We start from the raw sequence: 16,707 nt of genomic DNA, 5'->3' as shown, positions 1-16,707 counted from the left end.
TGGGACAGAGAAATTAGGGAGGGCTTGCCAATTGACAGCCGCAAGCCCCATTGCAGACGGGCTGCTTGCTGCTTCCTGCAGCCCCCTGCCCATTTAAAATGTTTCCTTATCACATTATTTAAAGTTTAGAGTTCTCTTTTAAAAGCTGGGTTTCCAGTTGCTTTTGGAAAGCAGAAGCTCTGGCACCATTTAACTCACTCATTGGTAGCACTGCTGAGACGAAGGGACACTTACCTGCCCGTTGAAATGAGGCATTTGTTTTCAAGTATACCCCATCTCTATCCTTACTATCTGCCTGGGGCCCTAAGAATGTGAGATTTGCAGTCGCTGGGAAGATTGTAAATGGCCTTCCATGCCCTGCTAAGGAGATTGTACCCTCACTTTTTTTTTTTTTTTTTTTTTTTTGGAGCTGCTGTTTACATCCCTAGGGCAGGAACAATCTCTTATCACCTCTGTCTAGCCAGCGCCCAGCGCTGGGCATGCCGTTAGCACTAATAAAATGTTGACGAAGTCTGGAAAGGGAGGTGTGAGCTCATTGGTCGGAAAGCCGCAGCTCGCGGCCGCGCCGCCAGGGGGCATCAGGACCCAGGACGGGCCGTGGGAGACTCTCAGCCCCAGAACAGGGTGTTAAGGGCACATGGCGCATTACCGCCCGCGCCTACTGCGGCTTTCTTCTTCGCTTGCCGCTCTCCCGCCCCACCCCAGACCAAGAAGACCCAGAAGAAAACAGTCTGCACTGCCCAGAAAGAAGGAACTTTATTGGGGAGTGGGGACAGCAGAGGCGGTGACCCGGTCCTCTAACAGTCAAGGCAGGAGGGAAAGGCTAGCTCTGTTTGCCGTTAGGCGGAAGGCAGGACAGTTTCACTGGCTGTGTTGTGGTGGTGTTTCCCAATGGGGAATAACACTTTTATAGCGAAGACAGGTCAATTTCACAAAGTCAAGTTCAATGATGGGCTGATCGATTTCATCTTCCCCGGCGCAGACCGCTGGCCCCGCTCCAGGCCTTCCGCTGATCTGGAGGGCACTCTTGGGCGCCCCTGCCCGGGTCTTCTGACGGGAATGGTACTTCCGGCCGGGGGTCCTAGCCTGCTCCAACTTCAAGGCTTCCGCTCCTCCTAGGAAGAGGGGGCCAGTCGGGACACGCCGGCGCAAGGTAGGGCGGTTTGGGGCCCAGGACCACCGCCGCCTCCTCATCCCCGACCCGCGCCGGGGACTTTGGGTCCTAGCCTAGACTGACTTCCCGGGGGCGCAGGGATACACTTTCCTGGGCCCAGCATACTGGCAACACGGAGATACGGGTGTGTGGTGGTGGTAGGGTAGTGGCCAGAGACTGAGGCACGAGGAGAAAGGGGTTCCCACCTGCTCCAGGCCGTTCTCCGAGGCTTTTCTGCGGGGAGGCCAGATCACCGCCAGCTTTCCGTCGCCCCTGATCGCTGCGGGGAAAGGGGCACTCAGCGAGGGTCGCCTCTCCTCTCACCAGCTGGAGGTGGCCAGGACAAAGGAGCCCGGCCGCGCCCCTTAAACACACACAGGCGTTCACTTCCCTCCTCCCCCCTGGGAGCCTCCATTCTGAAGCAGGAGGGAGGCAAACCCAGACTGGGGAGGTAAGAACCCGAAAATTCAGGACGACCCCAAGAGTGGCAGAACCCAGGCAGGGTTCTCTGGGACCCGACAAAGAGAAAGACATCTGGAATCCTCCTCCCTTCTCCCACCACGAGCCTAGGTGGGATGGATCTGGAAGTTGACCCCTCCGAATAGGGGGCGGGGTGCAGCACAGAGAGAGTGGGCAGCCCAGAGGGGTGGGAATGGAAAGGAAAGTTGAGAGGGGGTTGTCCCAGGTGTCTGGGTGCCAGGGGAAATCCCCAGGAGGCCAGACGAGGGAACACTGGTGTTGGATAGTCGGTGAGCGCGGCTGGAGCCCTGGGAACCCCGGCGTGCGCGGCTTACCCGTGAGGCTCGGCGCGGGCTCTCTGAACTCGGCGGTGCCATAGACGCTGAGCCTCTGGCGTTGCAGCTCCCGCTCGCGCTCCTGCGCCTCGCGCACCTCCTGCTCCAGCAGCGACGGCGCCATGGGCGGCGGAGCGCGGGCCAGCACCGGGCACCGGCCCTGCACGGCAGAACGCGGCCGGCTTCCGGGCTGGGGCAGCCGCTGCGGCCCCGTGCCGCCCTCCGCCACCGGCGAGGCGCCGCACCCGCCCGCGGCCTCGAAGAAGCGCTTGAGCTCGCCCAGCGGCTGCGGCGGCGGCCGAACGTGCGGCTCCGGGGTCGCGGGGCGCGCCAGCGCCGCCTGCCGGTGGGCCTCCCGCTCGATGTCTCGCTGCATCTGTGCGCCCGCCCGCGCGCGCTCTAAGGCGCGCGGGAGCGCGGGGCCTGGGCCGGGCAGACTGAGCACCGGCCGCACGCGCAGCTCGACTAGTTCGCGGCCAGCGCGGCCTGGGCTCAGGCCCCGGCTCCGACGCAGGCTTTCCTCGCGTTCGCAGCTCCGGCGGATTTCGCGTTCGATGGGCGTCTCCATGAGCGGCTCCTCTGGGGACTGTTGGGGGGTCTCGGAGCGCAGTGGAAAACGCTGCTGGGGGGCTTCCGAGTCTGATCCAGAGGAGGAGGTCTCAGAACCCTGAGGGGGACACTGCCCTGGAACCCCGGCGCTTAGCGCTTCGGATGGCTCGGAGTCGTCGCTGCCTGGCCCCGCACTCTCAAAGCTCCCAGGTGTGCACGGCCCGGGGCGCCCTTCGTCTTGCCCCGTTGATGGCCCAAGGACTTCGCTCTCTCGCTCGGGAGTCTCCGCGCCCTGTTCTGCAGAGGGCACGGGGACCTCGCCGCCTGGCCTGGGGACTTCGGTGTCCTGCTCTGCGACAGGCCCGGGGACTTCGCTGTCTGACCCCGGGGGCTCTGGGCCCCTCTCTTCTGACGACCCCAGGGCTCCGTTCTCAGGCCCGGAGGCCTCGATGTCCAGGGTTGGTAGCAGCTCGGAAGCGTGGGTTCCTAGAGCTTAAGTTTTGATGCCCACAGCTGGGACACGGTACCGTGCGCGGCACCTGTAGCCTCAGTCACTGCCCGCGGGTTCCAGGGCGTTGCCCGCACCGGCCGCTTCTCTGACCCGCCCCTGGCCTCCAAGAACAGCCCCTGGGGGCAGGGCCGGGCACCGCCCCCTGCACCTGCCCGGAGCACTCGGGCCCCGCCCTGGCCCCGCCCTCGGGGCGGGAGCGCCTCTGTCCGGCACCGGATTTTGTCCACTGGCGTGTCTCGGGTCAGCTTAGGGCACCGGACTTACCTAGACTCGGCTCGCTATTTGGGGGGTCAGTCTGGGTGCCGTTTCACTCACTGGCCGTCACGTTGGCACTTTTTCGGTCCCACGTCCCTGGAATTGCCAGGAGGCTTGGCCCCAGCTGAGCCCCGGGCTGGGCCAATGAACCACTGGCCCTCTGGTAGTGATGTCTGTCCCCGAAGATATTCTGAAGACTTGCCAGCTTTGCCCAGAGGGTGCCAGCGGACAGCTACGCCCCTGGCTTCTGAGCTGTCCGTCCACGTTACACCCCTGCGGCGCACAGCTCGGGCTGGAGGGGGCGCCAGGAGTCTGGGGGCCATGCGAGGCTCCCATCTTTGCGCCACCGCTCGCTCCCACCCAGAGGCCGCTACCCGTCACCCCTCCCGGAAAAGTCCGCGAGGCATCCGGGTCCAAGTGCATTCCTAGATTGAGGGAAGAGGGAGGAACAGATACAGCGTGGGGTGGCTGCAGTTGAAAGGCTGTCACCTTGGGCCCAGATGGCTGGGAAGGCCCATAGAAGGATCCAGGCTTGCAGGAAGGAGCAGCTCTCTGCAGCTGGAGTCAGATCCTGGCACTCACGCAGGTGACCCACTCCCAGGGACATTGTCCACTCTCATCCCTCCGGCTCTCTCCAAATCTGCCTTTTGTCTCCCACCCCAACCAACCATTCGGGTGTGACCTGTTAGAAAGATATAATTATCTAGAAAAAGTAGGGGCCTATGCAGCCTCAGGAAACCCTAATAATCCAACTGATCACTCCTCTCAACTCTCTGCCTACCCTTTCCACCCTCTCATTCTTCTCTCTCCCGGATTCCAATCTCAAATTACTACCCTCCTCACTCTTACCATCTGACCTTCCTTCCTCTGACCCCATTGGCCTAATTGGAATCGGGCCCACCGGGTTCCATCCACTCATAACTTGAGCAAGGTGCCAGCCTTCTCTGAGGCTCAGTTTTCTTGTCTGTAATATGGGGATAACAGTGCCTACTCACTTGGGAGGAGACAAAGATTAAAGCTGTACTTCTGGAAAGAGTTGTCTGTATAGTGGCCTCTCCATTTTATCACCTCTAGCCCCTCTCTGGCCATGCTAACCCAGCTCTTGGTCCCACCATCCCACTGAGCCTTCTCCATCCAAGGACGCTGATGACCTCCATTTGTCAGACCAGGTCACTGACTCCTCTCTGACCTCCTCTCCATTAGCTCCTTGGTCTCCAGGTATACCACCCTCTCCCAGTTTTCCTCCTACTTCCAGCGCCCCCCTTCTCAGACTTCTGTTCACCTGCATCAGCAGGCTTCTTTCCCCTCTGGCTTCTATTGGGATTGGCTGATGAGAGACAGGAGAGTGAGGTCAACATATTTATCCCATGCCCCCTCCCTCAGCTGGATGCAGTTGGCTGTGTTCCTCCACTCCAGGCAGCAGCTCTGCACAGCTCTCTCTCTCCAACGCCAAGGGGTGTAACAGCTCTTGGCTGTTGCTAACCCAGGGTGCGCACAATGCTTTTATTGTTTCCCCATACCTTTGTAAACCAACTCTATTAGGTTCTCATCAATTACTCAGCTTGAGCACACAATCTCTGGGACCCTGACAAATTCCAATCTCATGCTTTAAACACCATTTCTATGCTGGTGTCTCCCAAATTTATATCTCTAGCTCTGACTTCTCCCCTGAGTTTTGGTTCCATGGCCAACAGTCTCCAGTCTAATAGATATATCAAACTGAATACTTTCAAAACAACTCTTGGTTTCCTCTAACTCTACTCCTCCCCATTATGTATGACAACTCACCCATTCTAGTTTTCATGCCCAAAGCCTAGGAGTCAGCCTCAATTTCTTCCTTTCCCTCAGGCCCCCTCCAATCCAGCTGTATATTGAATTGTTGTTGGATTTTTGGGCTGTGTTCCTAAAACGTATTCTGAATTCATTCACATCGCTCCACCCTCATCCCAGCCACTTCACCTTCCTCCAATGGCTCCCCCTCAAACTTAGAAGAAAATTCCAAATTTCCTGCCCCAGCCCAAAGGCTCTGCCCACTTCTCAGTTCTCATCTTCTGACCCTCTCTCCCTCAGTCACTCCTTCACTCAGCCTTCATGCTTCCCTCAAACCACCCACTTCATTCCCATCTCGGGGCCTTTGCCCTTTTCTCTCCTTTTGCTTGGAATGCCTTATTATGTTGCTAGCTTCTACTATTCATGTCTGGGCTCAAATGTCACTTCTTCAGACAAGTGGTCCCTGATCATCCAGCCTACATAATACACAGCCCTTCTCATTACCCTACCCCTCTTATTTTCTGTAACTCACCCTATACTGCAGTTATCACCAATTACCTTTGTTTCTTTGTATATTATCTGTCTTCCCCACACCAGAAAGTGAGCTGCATTATAGCACTTTTGGTTTGTCTTGCTCACCTTTATACCCAACTCCCCCATGCCTAGAACAGGGCCTGACACATAGCAGTTGCTTAAGAATTATTATTGAATGATACTGGGCCCACACCAATGCTGGGAATAAAGAAATAAATCAGACCTGGAAGTCGTGTTTGAGTTTGGGAGAGACACAATTATTAATATAAACAAAACAGTCTTGCCTTAATGTGGAATGCAGGACAAGAGTACAAAGGGAAGCTTATATATTATACATATAAATTGTTAACAGTTATAAAATTGTTAACCAAAAAATAAAAGGCCAAAGTGAGAGGCAACAAGCATTTATTTGAGATCTAAAAGAATTGCTATTTTGGAAGCACAGATTCAGGCAGAAACCCAACCAGTATTCCAAGCAAGAGACAAAGGCAGGGGGTATTTTGTGAGAGAAGGAAGGGGAACAATTACATTAATAGAAGAAAGGCATTTCTATTGGTGCAGATGAACTAACATAGTTATGCCAATTCTAAACAATGTTTTAAATTTTCAATCTGATAGTCATCAATCTGGTAGTCATATATCTGCTTTCTTGTTACCCTTGCAAACAATTTTTTGGGACACAGTGTTGCTTTAGGCCAGTCCAAAGGTTATTTTGCCCTGTTTTAAAATTCCAAAGCTTTGAGGCATATGACATGTGAGCCAGTTTCTCTGGGATGGCAGCTCCAGCTCCATTTTAAGGTGGCTCCGTTTATACTATTATTATTATTATCATCATTATTATTATTTACAAAATCAAACTACAAGCAATTAAATAAAATACACTCTCTCCTCCAAATAGTGGGAACAATCCATATGTCCATTAACAGATGAATGGATAAACAAAATGTGGTTCATCCATACAGTGGAATATTACTCAGCCATATAAAGGAATGGAACACTTATTCATGCTACAACATTGTGCTGAGTGAAAAAAGCCAGACACGAAAGGCCATATATTGTATGATTCCATTGATATAAAATGTCCAGAACACGCAAATTCATACAAACAAAGCAGATTGATATAAAATGTCCAGAACACGGAAATTCATACAAACAGAAAGCAGATTGGTGGTTGCCAGGGATTGGGGGAGGAAGAATGAGGAGTGACTGCTCATGGAGACAGGATTTCCTTTTGGGGTGATGAAAAAGTCCTGGAACTAGATAGTGGCAATAGTTGCAACATTGTAAATATACTAAATGCCACTAAATATAATAAACTTTGTTATGTATTCTTTACCATAATTAAAAACTAATTTTAAAAATATGCTCTTTTTATCATGGCAAATATACTTTCAGAATGACCAAGAAGGCCAGGTTTAATTGACAACATTTTGAATCCCTAGGATTCAAATGGTGGTACAGGGAAATGTGTGGTACAGGGAAATGTGTGGTACAGGGAAATGTGTGGTACAGGGAAAACCCAGCCCTCAGTCTGGCCCTCTTTGCTTTCCACCCCCAACTCCGTCCTGCATAGCAAGGAGTGTTGTGCATGCCCCCGGGGACCCTGTCCTACATGTCCAAGCTCCTTCCTCACCCTTCCCAACAGCTGTCCTTAGCCACTTCTGAGGTGGGGGGGGGGCAGGAGGCACATCCTGGCTGCATGGTCTGCCCTCTGGAAACTGCTCAAAACCACTGGGATAGGGAATTCTGGGGTCCCAAGTATCCCTAGTAGGATGAGGGAGGTGCAGGATGTAGGTGGGTATGTCCCTTTGCTCCCTGGGGAGGGTCTCAGCTGGAGTGTGCTCTCTAAGGCAGGGGCAGCAGGGCAAGGACCATTCTCCTTGAGGTTCATGTCTTGGAATTGCACCGTGTGACCAGGGCTATGATAGGGGGAGCATTGGAGACTGTGGGAGACCAACCTGGAGAATAGATGATTTCCCCAAGGGGTGATTAATGAAACATGAGGTCAGCTGAGAAAGTGGCTGCTGGCACTTTAAGAATGGCATAGTGAGGCAAAACAGAGACCTTCAAGATTTGGACAGGAAGTTCTCTGGACCTTCCTCATCAGACCCCACCCCTAACTGTTACAGCATCTAAGGGTCCTGGGTCCTGGAGGCCACTTGATCTAATTCTCCCATTGCACAAAAGGGGAAACTGAGGCCTAGAAACCTGGGGCAAGTTACCCCTGGGGCAAGTTACCCACAGTTACCAAAAGCCTACATCTCCTTGTTCCCATGGTGCTCAGAATCTTCCAGCTGGATCAGCCCCTCCTTCCCCACTGAGAGCTAGTGTCCGAGAAGGGAGGGCAGTAAGTGGTGCGTAAGAGTAGCCAGCATGTGTGGTGTGCAACAATGCTCACACGTGGGGGACCCTTGGTGGGCAGCTGGACTTGAGGTGTCGGGTTCCACGTGAAGGCGCCATACTCCAAGGTGACTCCCCACTCTGGTCCACATGCCTGACCACACATGTGAAAGCGTGTTTGCTGGGAGGCAGCCGGCTGCCGCAAGGAGGCCAGTGGCCGGTAAATAATTTATCAGGACAGCTGATAGTACCTCCCCAGAACTGCCCGCCAGCCCCCAGCCCCCCTCACCCGGTGCGCCTCCTGCCGCCCAGCCCAAACCAGCTGGACCAGCTCTCCCGGTGCCTGACCGCAGCCCCCCCTCCCCGCCAGCCAAGTCACAGCTTCCAGGGCACCTTCGGGCAAGCGGGTGGTGGGTCCTGATCTCGGAGACCAGAACGTGGGCTTCTGGGCAGAGATGGCCTTGCAGAGCCAGGTGTGGTCTCCGGCCACACCCATGTAAGTGTCCAGGGTAGGGGGGCAGGTGGACAAGACATGGGAGGGACTCATGGGGCACATTGGCGTTCCCACGGGGGTGAGAGCCCCAGATGGCCTCTTCTTAAGGGACCAGGGGGAGTGGAGGGACGCCGCTGCAGCCAATTCCGCAGGCTCTCCGATGTCCCCCTCCCCAAAGAGTCGGGTGGGAAAGTGGACCTCCATCCCCTTCTTTTTCGGGGATTTTCCGCTGGCAGACTTGAAGCCCAAAGTCCAGCCTGGGGGTGGGGCTATGACTGGGGGGGCGGAGAATGCCAGGGCCCCTCACTCCTACACTTTGCCTCTAGGGACACCCCTTAGCTTCCAGGGTGGGAGGAAATGCTTGAGATCCAACGAAAAATGTTAACAGCTCCTGAACTGGGAAAGATGATGGCAAAATCGAAATGATCACCTGCTTAATGAAATGGCCACCAAGTGTTCCTGGTGGCAAAAGGCCATGGCCATGAAAGTTGTTCTTGTAGAGTTAGAGATAAACAATAGTGATTGTGTGTACAGAGTATTTTAATATTCGAGGTATGAGGGCCTTTTAAAGTAGGAGAGTGGAGGGGGTCCAGAGGTTTGTAAAAAAATTCTAGAAAAGGGGCTCCCGCAGGGACCCCAATTTGGCTCCTCACTGTTTTGGGTCCCCATTGCATTATTCACCAACTACAAACCTGGTTGCCTAGCAATGGGAACCCGATCCCCCCCAGCAAGGAAGAGGCTGGGAGATTACATCTTCGGGGTGGGACAGCAGAGAGGGGACTTCAGCCCTTCACCAAGGACAAACCTATTTAGCAGGGGGCCTGGCCTTCCTGCAAAGCATGACTTCAGCCCCCTGCCCCAATTGAAATCAGAGATTCCCCCCTAGGCTGATCTCTGGCCTTCTGGCTACCAAAACAGGGTGCCCGGACTCCCCCCGCCCTTCCCCAGTGTTCCCAGTGTTTTGGGCTTGAGAGGTTCGAATTCCTATCCTGACTCAGTGACCTTGGACAAGTCTTTTTGCCACTTCTCGGAGCCTCAGTTTCCCGATCAATAAAATGGGGACAATAGTACTACTTACCTCTTAGGATTGTTGGGAAGATTCAATATGGGTAAAGCATTTCACAGAACCTGGTACATAGTATGTGCTGGCTAATGGTTGGCTGATTTTATTCTCAGTTGGAATGTCAACTCAGCAATGAGTCAACTACAGTCTCTCAAGATTAGGGCAGGGAGGGGGAGGCAGAGGTAGCTGTGGCAGCCTAGCGGAAGCCCCATAGAGCACTTAGAGCACTATATATAGTAAGTGCTAAATGCGTGCTGATATTATGCCTTCAAGATGTGGTCAGAGAAGATCCAGTAGGCCCCACCAGAGTTTGGGCAATGAGGCTAATACTCACCCAATAGGGTTCGTGCTCAAATTAATAAATATTTGAGGGCTTGCCCTGGGCTGAGTGTCCGGGACAACAGGCAGATAGATACACCCTTCAGGATATTGGCCTGTCAAGCTCCTTCACGTAGTCGGTGCTCAATGCTTGTCTGTGATGATAGGTTGGTGTAGTGATGACTGTCTCCTAAGTGCCCTGCAGTACCACAGTCAGCCTCCAGCTTCCAGAGGTAGCCCAGATGGAGCCAAGGGCGGCCCTGGAGGCTGGGAAGCAGGATCCTGGGGTGCTGCAAGGAGGACAATGATGGGGGTATCTCAGGTTAAACCTTAAACCACAAATCCCCCTCCCTTCCTCCCAGCTCAGAGTCCAGAGCTAGGCAGCAAGACTTGGTGACCCTTGCCCCCTGTAGGAAAAGTTAGCAGGTGGAGAAGACAGCTCTGGAGTTACCAAGGCAATGGTGTGTGTCCATGGTGGGATGGACAATTCTCTTCCCAGACTCCCTCACCCTTCAGCACTGAAGGGATCCTGGGTACAAGACAAGGTCCAGAGAGGGTGTGGAATTGGAAAGAGACACATAGCATGTTGGGAGCCTGGTGGGATTTGAAAGTTTCTGTAGGATGGACGGGGAATGGTTATTATAATGAATCATAAGCATTATTAATCATGGGAACTATTAAAGGTATTACGAATAATAAACTATACTACTTCTTTTTGGAGCAGTATTTTCCTTGTTAGGTGCATCTCTCTGCAAGGTCATGGTCAAGCTATCCAGGCCCATTTTACAGATGAGGAAACTAAGGCTCAGAGAAGTGATGTCAAGCCTAGTAGCTCAACCTGTAATGGTCTCCACTCTTACCTCCTCGCAGGACCCCCACCCTCTGTCCTGACTCCTAGGTGCAAGGGGGAAGTAGAGGAAATGCTGGGCTCTAGTTGCTTTCCAAGCAGCTCAGGGATCTTGGTTCAGAGAGTGGCATTCAAGAGGTCAACCAGCTGTGGGTGGGGCCCTGGGGGAACCTCTCCGCAGCCCCGGTACTCTCCCCACAGGCCCATGGCCGAGAGCTCCCTCTACCGGCAGCGACTAGAGGTCATCGCGGTAAGTGAGGCCCTCCCTGTGCGCCCCCGCCCAGCGCCCTGGGCATCTTCAGCTTTGCCCCAGGCCTCTTCCAATCTTTCCTCCCATCCCAGGGAGCTGGCCTAGCGCTGTGAAGGAGGCGGGGATGAGGAGGAGCAGCACCCTCAGCTCTAGCTCTGCCTGGGGCGCCCCACCTAAATTCTCAGGCACCCTCCGCTCCCCAGTTCCTCTATCACCCCCCCCCCCAAATGGGGATGCTGCGGACCCACACTCCCAGAATCTGCATCATCCGATGCTTCATTCTTGAACCCCAATCTCCTACGTACACCATGTTTGAACCCCATCTCTCAGGCCCCTGTCTCACTAACCCCCATCTCTCTGAACTCTCAAATCTAAATAAATCTTCATCTCTCTCTGGACCCCATCCTTCTCACCCCATATCTTTACCCCATGTCCCCGAACCCCCACCTCACTAACCCCCATCTCTCTGTCCCCCACCTCTCTGGACCACATCTCTACAGCCCAGTCTCGCTGGACCCTCATGGCTACACCTCCATTCCGGACCCCCATTTCATTCGCCCCCTCCCTTTGATCCCCGTATCTGTACCCTCATCTCTGAACCCCGTCTCTCTTAACCCCATATCTCGGACCTCCACAGTTCTGTCTCCTCTCCAGATTCCTATTCCAAGGTTCCCCGCGCTCCGCATCCACAGACCCCCATTCGGCGCTGGCCAGGCCTCCGCAGCATCCGGGGCGCGACCGGCCCCGCCCCCGCCCGCCCCGCCTCCGCCGCTGCTGAGTCAGCGCCTCCGCAGCCCCCCCCCCCCCTCCCGGCCCCGGCCCCGACGTGCGAGCCGCGGACCCGCAGCCCCGGGAGCCCCGGGAGCCCCCGCGAGCCTGGCGAAGGAGGGAGGGCAGAAGGGGAGGCGGCGGCCCAGCGAGGTCCGCAGGCAGCTCCGTCCTCTGTGCGCAGGAGAAGCTGCGGCTGCAGGAGGAGATCCGCGCAGCACGCGGGGAGCTGGAGGAGGAGAAACTCCGCGTGGAGCGGCTCAAGGTTGGGGGGCCAGCGGGGGCGCCTGCCTAGCCTGGGCCAGGAAGTGAGGGTGCCTGTGAGAGTTGGCTGGCGGGACCAGAGGAGCCTCTAATTTGGGGCTAGTAGTTGGGGGCACTGGTTCCAGCTTTGGGGGCGGGTGTCTTTCCCTGCTTGAGAGAGGGGGCGGTGGTGGTGGTGAATTCGTTCCACCATTGGGAAGAGTATGGGGACAGTGAAGGTATTTGTCTAACTTTGGGGTAGGGAGGGGTCAAGAGAAACATTGATTTCACCCTTGGGTGTGTCAGTCCCATTCTGGAAGGGTTGGGGCTGTTGATGGGTGTTTTCTCCAGCCCGGGGAAGCTATGGGCTGGTAATGGGAATGTCTGTCTCACCTACCAGTGTTGGGGGTCAATGAGGGCATGTATCACAGCCTAAGGGAGAAATGTCTGACCCATCTGGGTGATTGAGGGGCAATCTGCCCAGCCTGAGGGGTGAGGCAGGGACCCTGCATGGGGCAGGGGTGTCCTATATCCAGCTGGAGCCCCCTTCCTATGCCCAGAGGAAGTCTCTCCGGGAGCGGTGGCTAATGGACGGGGCACCTGAGGGGTCTGAGGGACCCGAGGATCCCGCCTCCCAGGACCCTCAGTCCCCCGAGGGACAGGCACAGGCCCGCATCCGGAACCTCGAAGACAGCTTGTTCACGTGAGTGGGGCCCCTGCCTGCCTCCTTGGCCCCAGCCTGCTAGGACAGGACCTCCTGGGGCCCACTCCCGGGTGGCATCTTGAGACTGGGGGGATCCATTGAGCCTGGGGGCTTGGCTCCCAGCAGCCCCCTCTCTTCCCCAGACTCCAATCCCAGCTGCAGCTGTTGCAAAGTGCGTCCACAGGTGCCCAGCACAAGCCCTCAGGCAGGCCCACCTGGCGCAGACAGGTGAGGAGTCAAGGAGCAGATGGTGCGGGAGGGGCTGTGGCCACAGGGCCCCAAGCAGGACCTCTGCAAGGGCAGTTTAGATGCTTGGTCCTCTGCTACTTCTTTGCTTTGTAGTCTTGGGCAAGTCACGTTCCTTACCCAAGCCTCAGTTCTCCAGTCTCTGAGAAGAGAATATCAGCACACATCTGTAAGAGGTGTGGGAGATGGTAGACAAGATCACAGCTTAGAACCAGAAACAGGCCCAGGGAATGTTTTGATACATGGTTGCTAGTATGGCCCAAATAAGGAAGGCAGGTGGAAAATCTGGGCAACTGCTCATGGAATTCAGCTTCAAAGGTGGGAATAGGCCCCCGTGAGATGCTCTACACAGATTCTGGGGATTTGGGATTTTCATTTTAGTAATGCCTTTATTAAGGTAGAATCCACATGCCACACACTTTACTCTAAAAATCTGGCTGGGTTTTCCCTGAAGTCCAAAGATCTGGCCACATTTGCACCTGGCCACAGTGAAGTATAGGTTTTCCACGGTCCCCACCTCTGCATGATGTCTTGCCGTAGCTCCCAAGTGCCTGTCACAGGACAGAGAAAGAGACCTGTTAATCGGCATGTGGAGAACTTGGTGGGTTTTTGGTATAAGCCAGCAGTTCCTTGACAGGGATCCTGCACAAGGCATGCTTCCTGGCCCAGAGGAGCTCACAGACCAGATGAGGAGAGGGGTGCAAAGAGTCAGTGAAGGGGTGCCCTGGGCATGTGATTGCATGGAGGAAGCATCTGAGTGAGGTTGAGGATTCAGGGAAGGCTTCCTGGGGATAGTGACATCTATGCTGAATCTGGGTGGGATCCAAGCAGGAGGGGAAAGGGAATTGCAAGCAGAGAATAGCTTGTGCAAAGGCATGGGGGCTGGAAAGAAGATAGGATCAGAAAACTGTGAGGAGATCCATGGAGCTTGGCCTACGTGACCTGCGTGGCTGTTCCCAGCTCCCCTCCCTGAATCCATCTTCCTCTTACTTCCTTACCCTTTTATAGTCAGCCATACTGACCCTCCTTTCTGTTCCTTTAACTTGCCTAGTTCATTGCAGCCCCAGGGCCTTTGCTCTTGCTGTCCCTTCTGCCTGGAATGCCCTTCCCCACTTCTTGACTCAAGGCCTATTCTTCTCATCCTTCAGATCTCTGTTCAATGTCACCTCCGAGAGGCCCTCCGGCATCTTATATCTAAAGAAGGCACCTCATCACCTTCCAGGCACTCCTTAACCTCTCATCCTTCTTTTTTTTCCTGCCATAGTCCTTTTTATACACAGACGTTGTATATTTATTTGTGTGTATTTATGACCTGCCTCCTCCCACTGGAATGTATATTCCAATAGCAAAAGGCTTAATATCCCTTGTTCACAGAAACCTCCTAGATGGCAGAGTAAGTCCCTAGTACAGAGATATTGGCTGCGCAGCACAGTATTGATTAAGCACCTACTGTGTGCAAGGTGCTGGAGCAGAGGGCAATAAGCTGGGTAAAGAAGGCTAAGGTGCAGTAGATGGTTTGGTTCTGAAGGTAATGGGGAACCACTGAGGGTGTTTGAGCAGGAAAGGCGTACTAGCATGCAGGAGGTTCAACGTAGAGACATAGGCTGGCTTGACCTTGTCTCCGCCATTCCTGCAGGGTCATCGTCCGCTCTCCCAGCCCGCTGTGGAGGCAGGTACTACAGGTGGGTGTTTGTACCCCTGGGTGTGGGGGTCTCAAGAGGGCGGCTTGAATCTGGGTGGCCTGAATCTTACCTTGTCACTCCCTCTCTCCTCTCCTCCCCCGACTCCACCAGGCCAGACTGATCTGAAGAGAGCCTCCTTGCCAGCTGAATCGGGCACGTCCCCAGAGTCCCCCTCTGAGCCCAGAGATGAGGTTGTTGGGGTTCCACCCCTGAGGCGGGTCCCCGGGCCAGCTGGGGGCTCCTTAGAAGCCAACGGCCCCTGCCCCAGACCCAGCCCCCCTCCAGAGCAGCAGAGTCAGGGGATGACAGCATCTGAGGTGAGGGTGGATGAGGCCAAAGAAGAGGGCATGGTGAAGGTGGTGTGGAAGGGGCTGCGGGCCACAGAGGACTGTGCCATGGGACCCACAGGCCCTGAGCTGGAGGCTAAGGTGGAAGAGATGGTGCTGGAGGCCATTGGGGACAGGCCGGAAGCTGACCACCCAGAGCTCCCATCCTGGGTGAAGACAGACAGGGGAATCGTGGAGGTGGTCTGGGAAGGAGTGGGAGGCAAGGATAGCAATGACGCAGAGGCCATGGGGGAGGTGGGTACAGGCCTGGAGGCTGTGCAGACCAGCTCACCTAGACTCCAGGAGGGACTAGAGGGAGCAGGTTCTGGAGAAGTGGAAAGGGCCCCCAGGGGCAGCCCTGATGGCTATGGTCAGGGGGGCTCTGCAAGAGAGGAGGGGTCCTTCATTTGGGTGGAAAGAGTGACCCTCAGCGAGGAATGGGAGGAGCTGCTGGTGGAGGGCTTGGAAGGGCCAAGGGTGCCGGGGAGGGAGGGAGGAGATGAGAGTCTACTGGGAGCAGAGAGGGAGGGAGGAGAGGAAACCTGGGAGGTAGAGAGGAGACAGGCAGAGGAATCAATGGGCACTGGGAAGAACGGAAGTGAGGAAAAGGCGAGGGCACAGTGGGAAGGAGTGGAGATGTTGCTAGTGGTGGAGAGGAAAGGAAGTGAGGAACCCTTGAAGCCAGAGAGGCGAGGTAAGGAAAAAGTGGAGACAGATCCGGAAGGCGGTGAGGAACCATTGTCAGCAGAAAGCAAGGAAGCTGAGGAGCCTTTGAGGGCAGAGAGGGAAAGAAGTGAGGAGCCATTGAGAGTAGAGCAAAGTGGAGGTGAGGCAAAGCTGGAGGCAGAGAAGGAAGTTGAGGAACCATTGGGAATAGAAAGCAAGGAAGTTGAGGGATCATTGAGGGCAGAGAAGGAAAGAGGTGAGGAAAAGCTCAGTGTGGAAGAGAAGGAAGTTGAGGAACCATTGGTAGTAGAGAAGAAAGATGAAGAAAGGCTAGAGGCAATTGAAGAACCATTGGGGACAGACAGAAAGGAAGGTGAGGGATCACTAATGGTAGAGAGAACAAGAGATGAGGAGCCATTGGAAGGAGAGAAAAAAGAAGATGAGGAATCACTGAAGGCAGAGAAAACAGGAAGTGAAGAGCCATTGGAGGCAGAGAAGACCCAAGGGATCAAGGAAGATGTGAGTCCAGAAGAGGAGAGAGAGTCAGGAGGAGGGAAGGAATGTGAGGCAGAGGAGGTGAGTGACGTAGAGGTTCCCCTGGGGGCCAAGGAAGAGCCACAGCCAGAGGAGGAAGGACCACAGCCCCAGGAGAAACAAGAAGGCTCCCTGGAGGAGGAAGCAGTGAAGCCCCAACCCCCTGCTGAGGGCCAGGACCCCTCCGGGGATGCCACGCCCCTCCTGGCAGAGACCCCAGCTCCTGAGCAGCCTGCCGAGTGCCAGCCATTACTTCCAGTGGAGCGGCCCAAGGCCAACCCCAGTGCCCGCCCTATGCCCACCTATGCACCTGCCCAGCAGCCCCAGCCACCTGCTCCTCCTGAGGGCGAAGAGGCGAGTGGCCCTAAGCAAAAAACGTGCCAGTGTTGTGCGGTGATGTGAGCCCGCGCCTTCCACCCCACACCCCGCTCCTCTCACAGCTACCTCGGCCTCTTGGCATCCAGCAGAGGGTCCCAGGCACAGACAGGGCACAGGGCACTGGCCATGGCATCCAGGAGCCAGCTGGCCCACACATCCACTCCACCTGGGCTTCTGGACCCCTTGCCCACTGCCTGACCTTGGTCCCCTTCTCCGACTAAGCCTTTATACTTGAAAATAAAACCTTAAAGCATTCTGACAGCTTGAATGTGTGTTTTTGGCAC

The 16,707-nt window shown here is 55.3% G+C and overlaps 2 protein-coding genes and 1 long non-coding RNA gene across 4 annotated transcripts; 1 reads left to right on the top strand and 2 right to left on the bottom strand.

The window, feature by feature from the left end:
- Nucleotides 1-737: 737 nt before the first annotated feature.
- MISP3 (MISP family member 3) lies at nucleotides 738-3,095 on the bottom strand. The gene is made up of 3 exons (XM_019746167.2): nucleotides 1,948-3,095; nucleotides 1,360-1,433; nucleotides 738-1,115 (listed from the first exon to the last, which is right to left on the bottom strand). Exons 1-3 carry the CDS (start codon nucleotides 2,513-2,515, stop codon nucleotides 1,098-1,100), a joined length of 660 nt encoding a protein of 219 aa, XP_019601726.2. The 5' UTR covers nucleotides 2,516-3,095; the 3' UTR covers nucleotides 738-1,097.
- Nucleotides 3,096-8,195: 5,100 nt separating this feature from the next.
- On the top strand, nucleotides 8,196-16,679 carry PALM3 (paralemmin 3). 2 transcript variants are annotated; one of them, XM_019746131.2, is made up of 7 exons: nucleotides 8,196-8,402; nucleotides 10,829-10,877; nucleotides 11,830-11,910; nucleotides 12,449-12,591; nucleotides 12,735-12,819; nucleotides 14,474-14,519; nucleotides 14,631-16,679. In XM_019746131.2, exons 1-7 carry the CDS (start codon nucleotides 8,362-8,364, stop codon nucleotides 16,445-16,447), a joined length of 2,262 nt encoding a protein of 753 aa, XP_019601690.2. In that variant the 5' UTR covers nucleotides 8,196-8,361; the 3' UTR covers nucleotides 16,448-16,679. The 2 variants fall into 2 exon arrangements, with proteins under 2 accessions (XP_019601690.2, XP_074194188.1); XM_074338087.1 differs by lacking the exon at nucleotides 8,196-8,402 and having other exon boundaries at nucleotides 10,833-10,877; nucleotides 12,408-12,591.
- LOC109454949 (uncharacterized) lies at nucleotides 9,541-11,633 on the bottom strand. Its single transcript, XR_002138538.2, has 2 exons — nucleotides 11,507-11,633; nucleotides 9,541-10,070 (listed from the first exon to the last, which is right to left on the bottom strand). It is a non-coding gene; the product is annotated as an uncharacterized LOC109454949 (long non-coding RNA).
- Nucleotides 16,680-16,707: the final 28 nt, after the last annotated feature.

Source organism: Rhinolophus sinicus, linkage group LG07, assembly GCF_036562045.2.
Source record: "Rhinolophus sinicus isolate RSC01 linkage group LG07, ASM3656204v1, whole genome shotgun sequence".
NCBI classification, from domain to species: Eukaryota; Metazoa; Chordata; class Mammalia; order Chiroptera; family Rhinolophidae; genus Rhinolophus; species Rhinolophus sinicus.
This window is presented reverse-complemented; position numbering and strand designations above follow the sequence as displayed.

Excerpts from the sequence above, each read along its gene's own strand:
- MISP3 (XM_019746167.2), bottom strand. The coding sequence starts at position 2,515 with ATGGAGACGCCCATCGAACGCGAAATCCGCCGGAGCTGCGAACGCGAG. Across the intron at positions 1,434-1,947 it reads GCCCGCGCCGAGCCTCACGG|CGATCAGGGGCGACGGAAAG; the intron begins GTAAGCCGCGCA and ends CTTTCCCCGCAG.
- PALM3 (XM_019746131.2), top strand. The coding sequence starts at position 8,362 with ATGGCCTTGCAGAGCCAGGTGTGGTCTCCGGCCACACCCAT. Across the intron at positions 8,403-10,828 it reads TGGTCTCCGGCCACACCCAT|GCCCATGGCCGAGAGCTCCC; the intron begins GTAAGTGTCCAG and ends CTCTCCCCACAG. Across the intron at positions 12,820-14,473 it reads GGCCCACCTGGCGCAGACAG|GGTCATCGTCCGCTCTCCCA; the intron begins GTGAGGAGTCAA and ends CCATTCCTGCAG.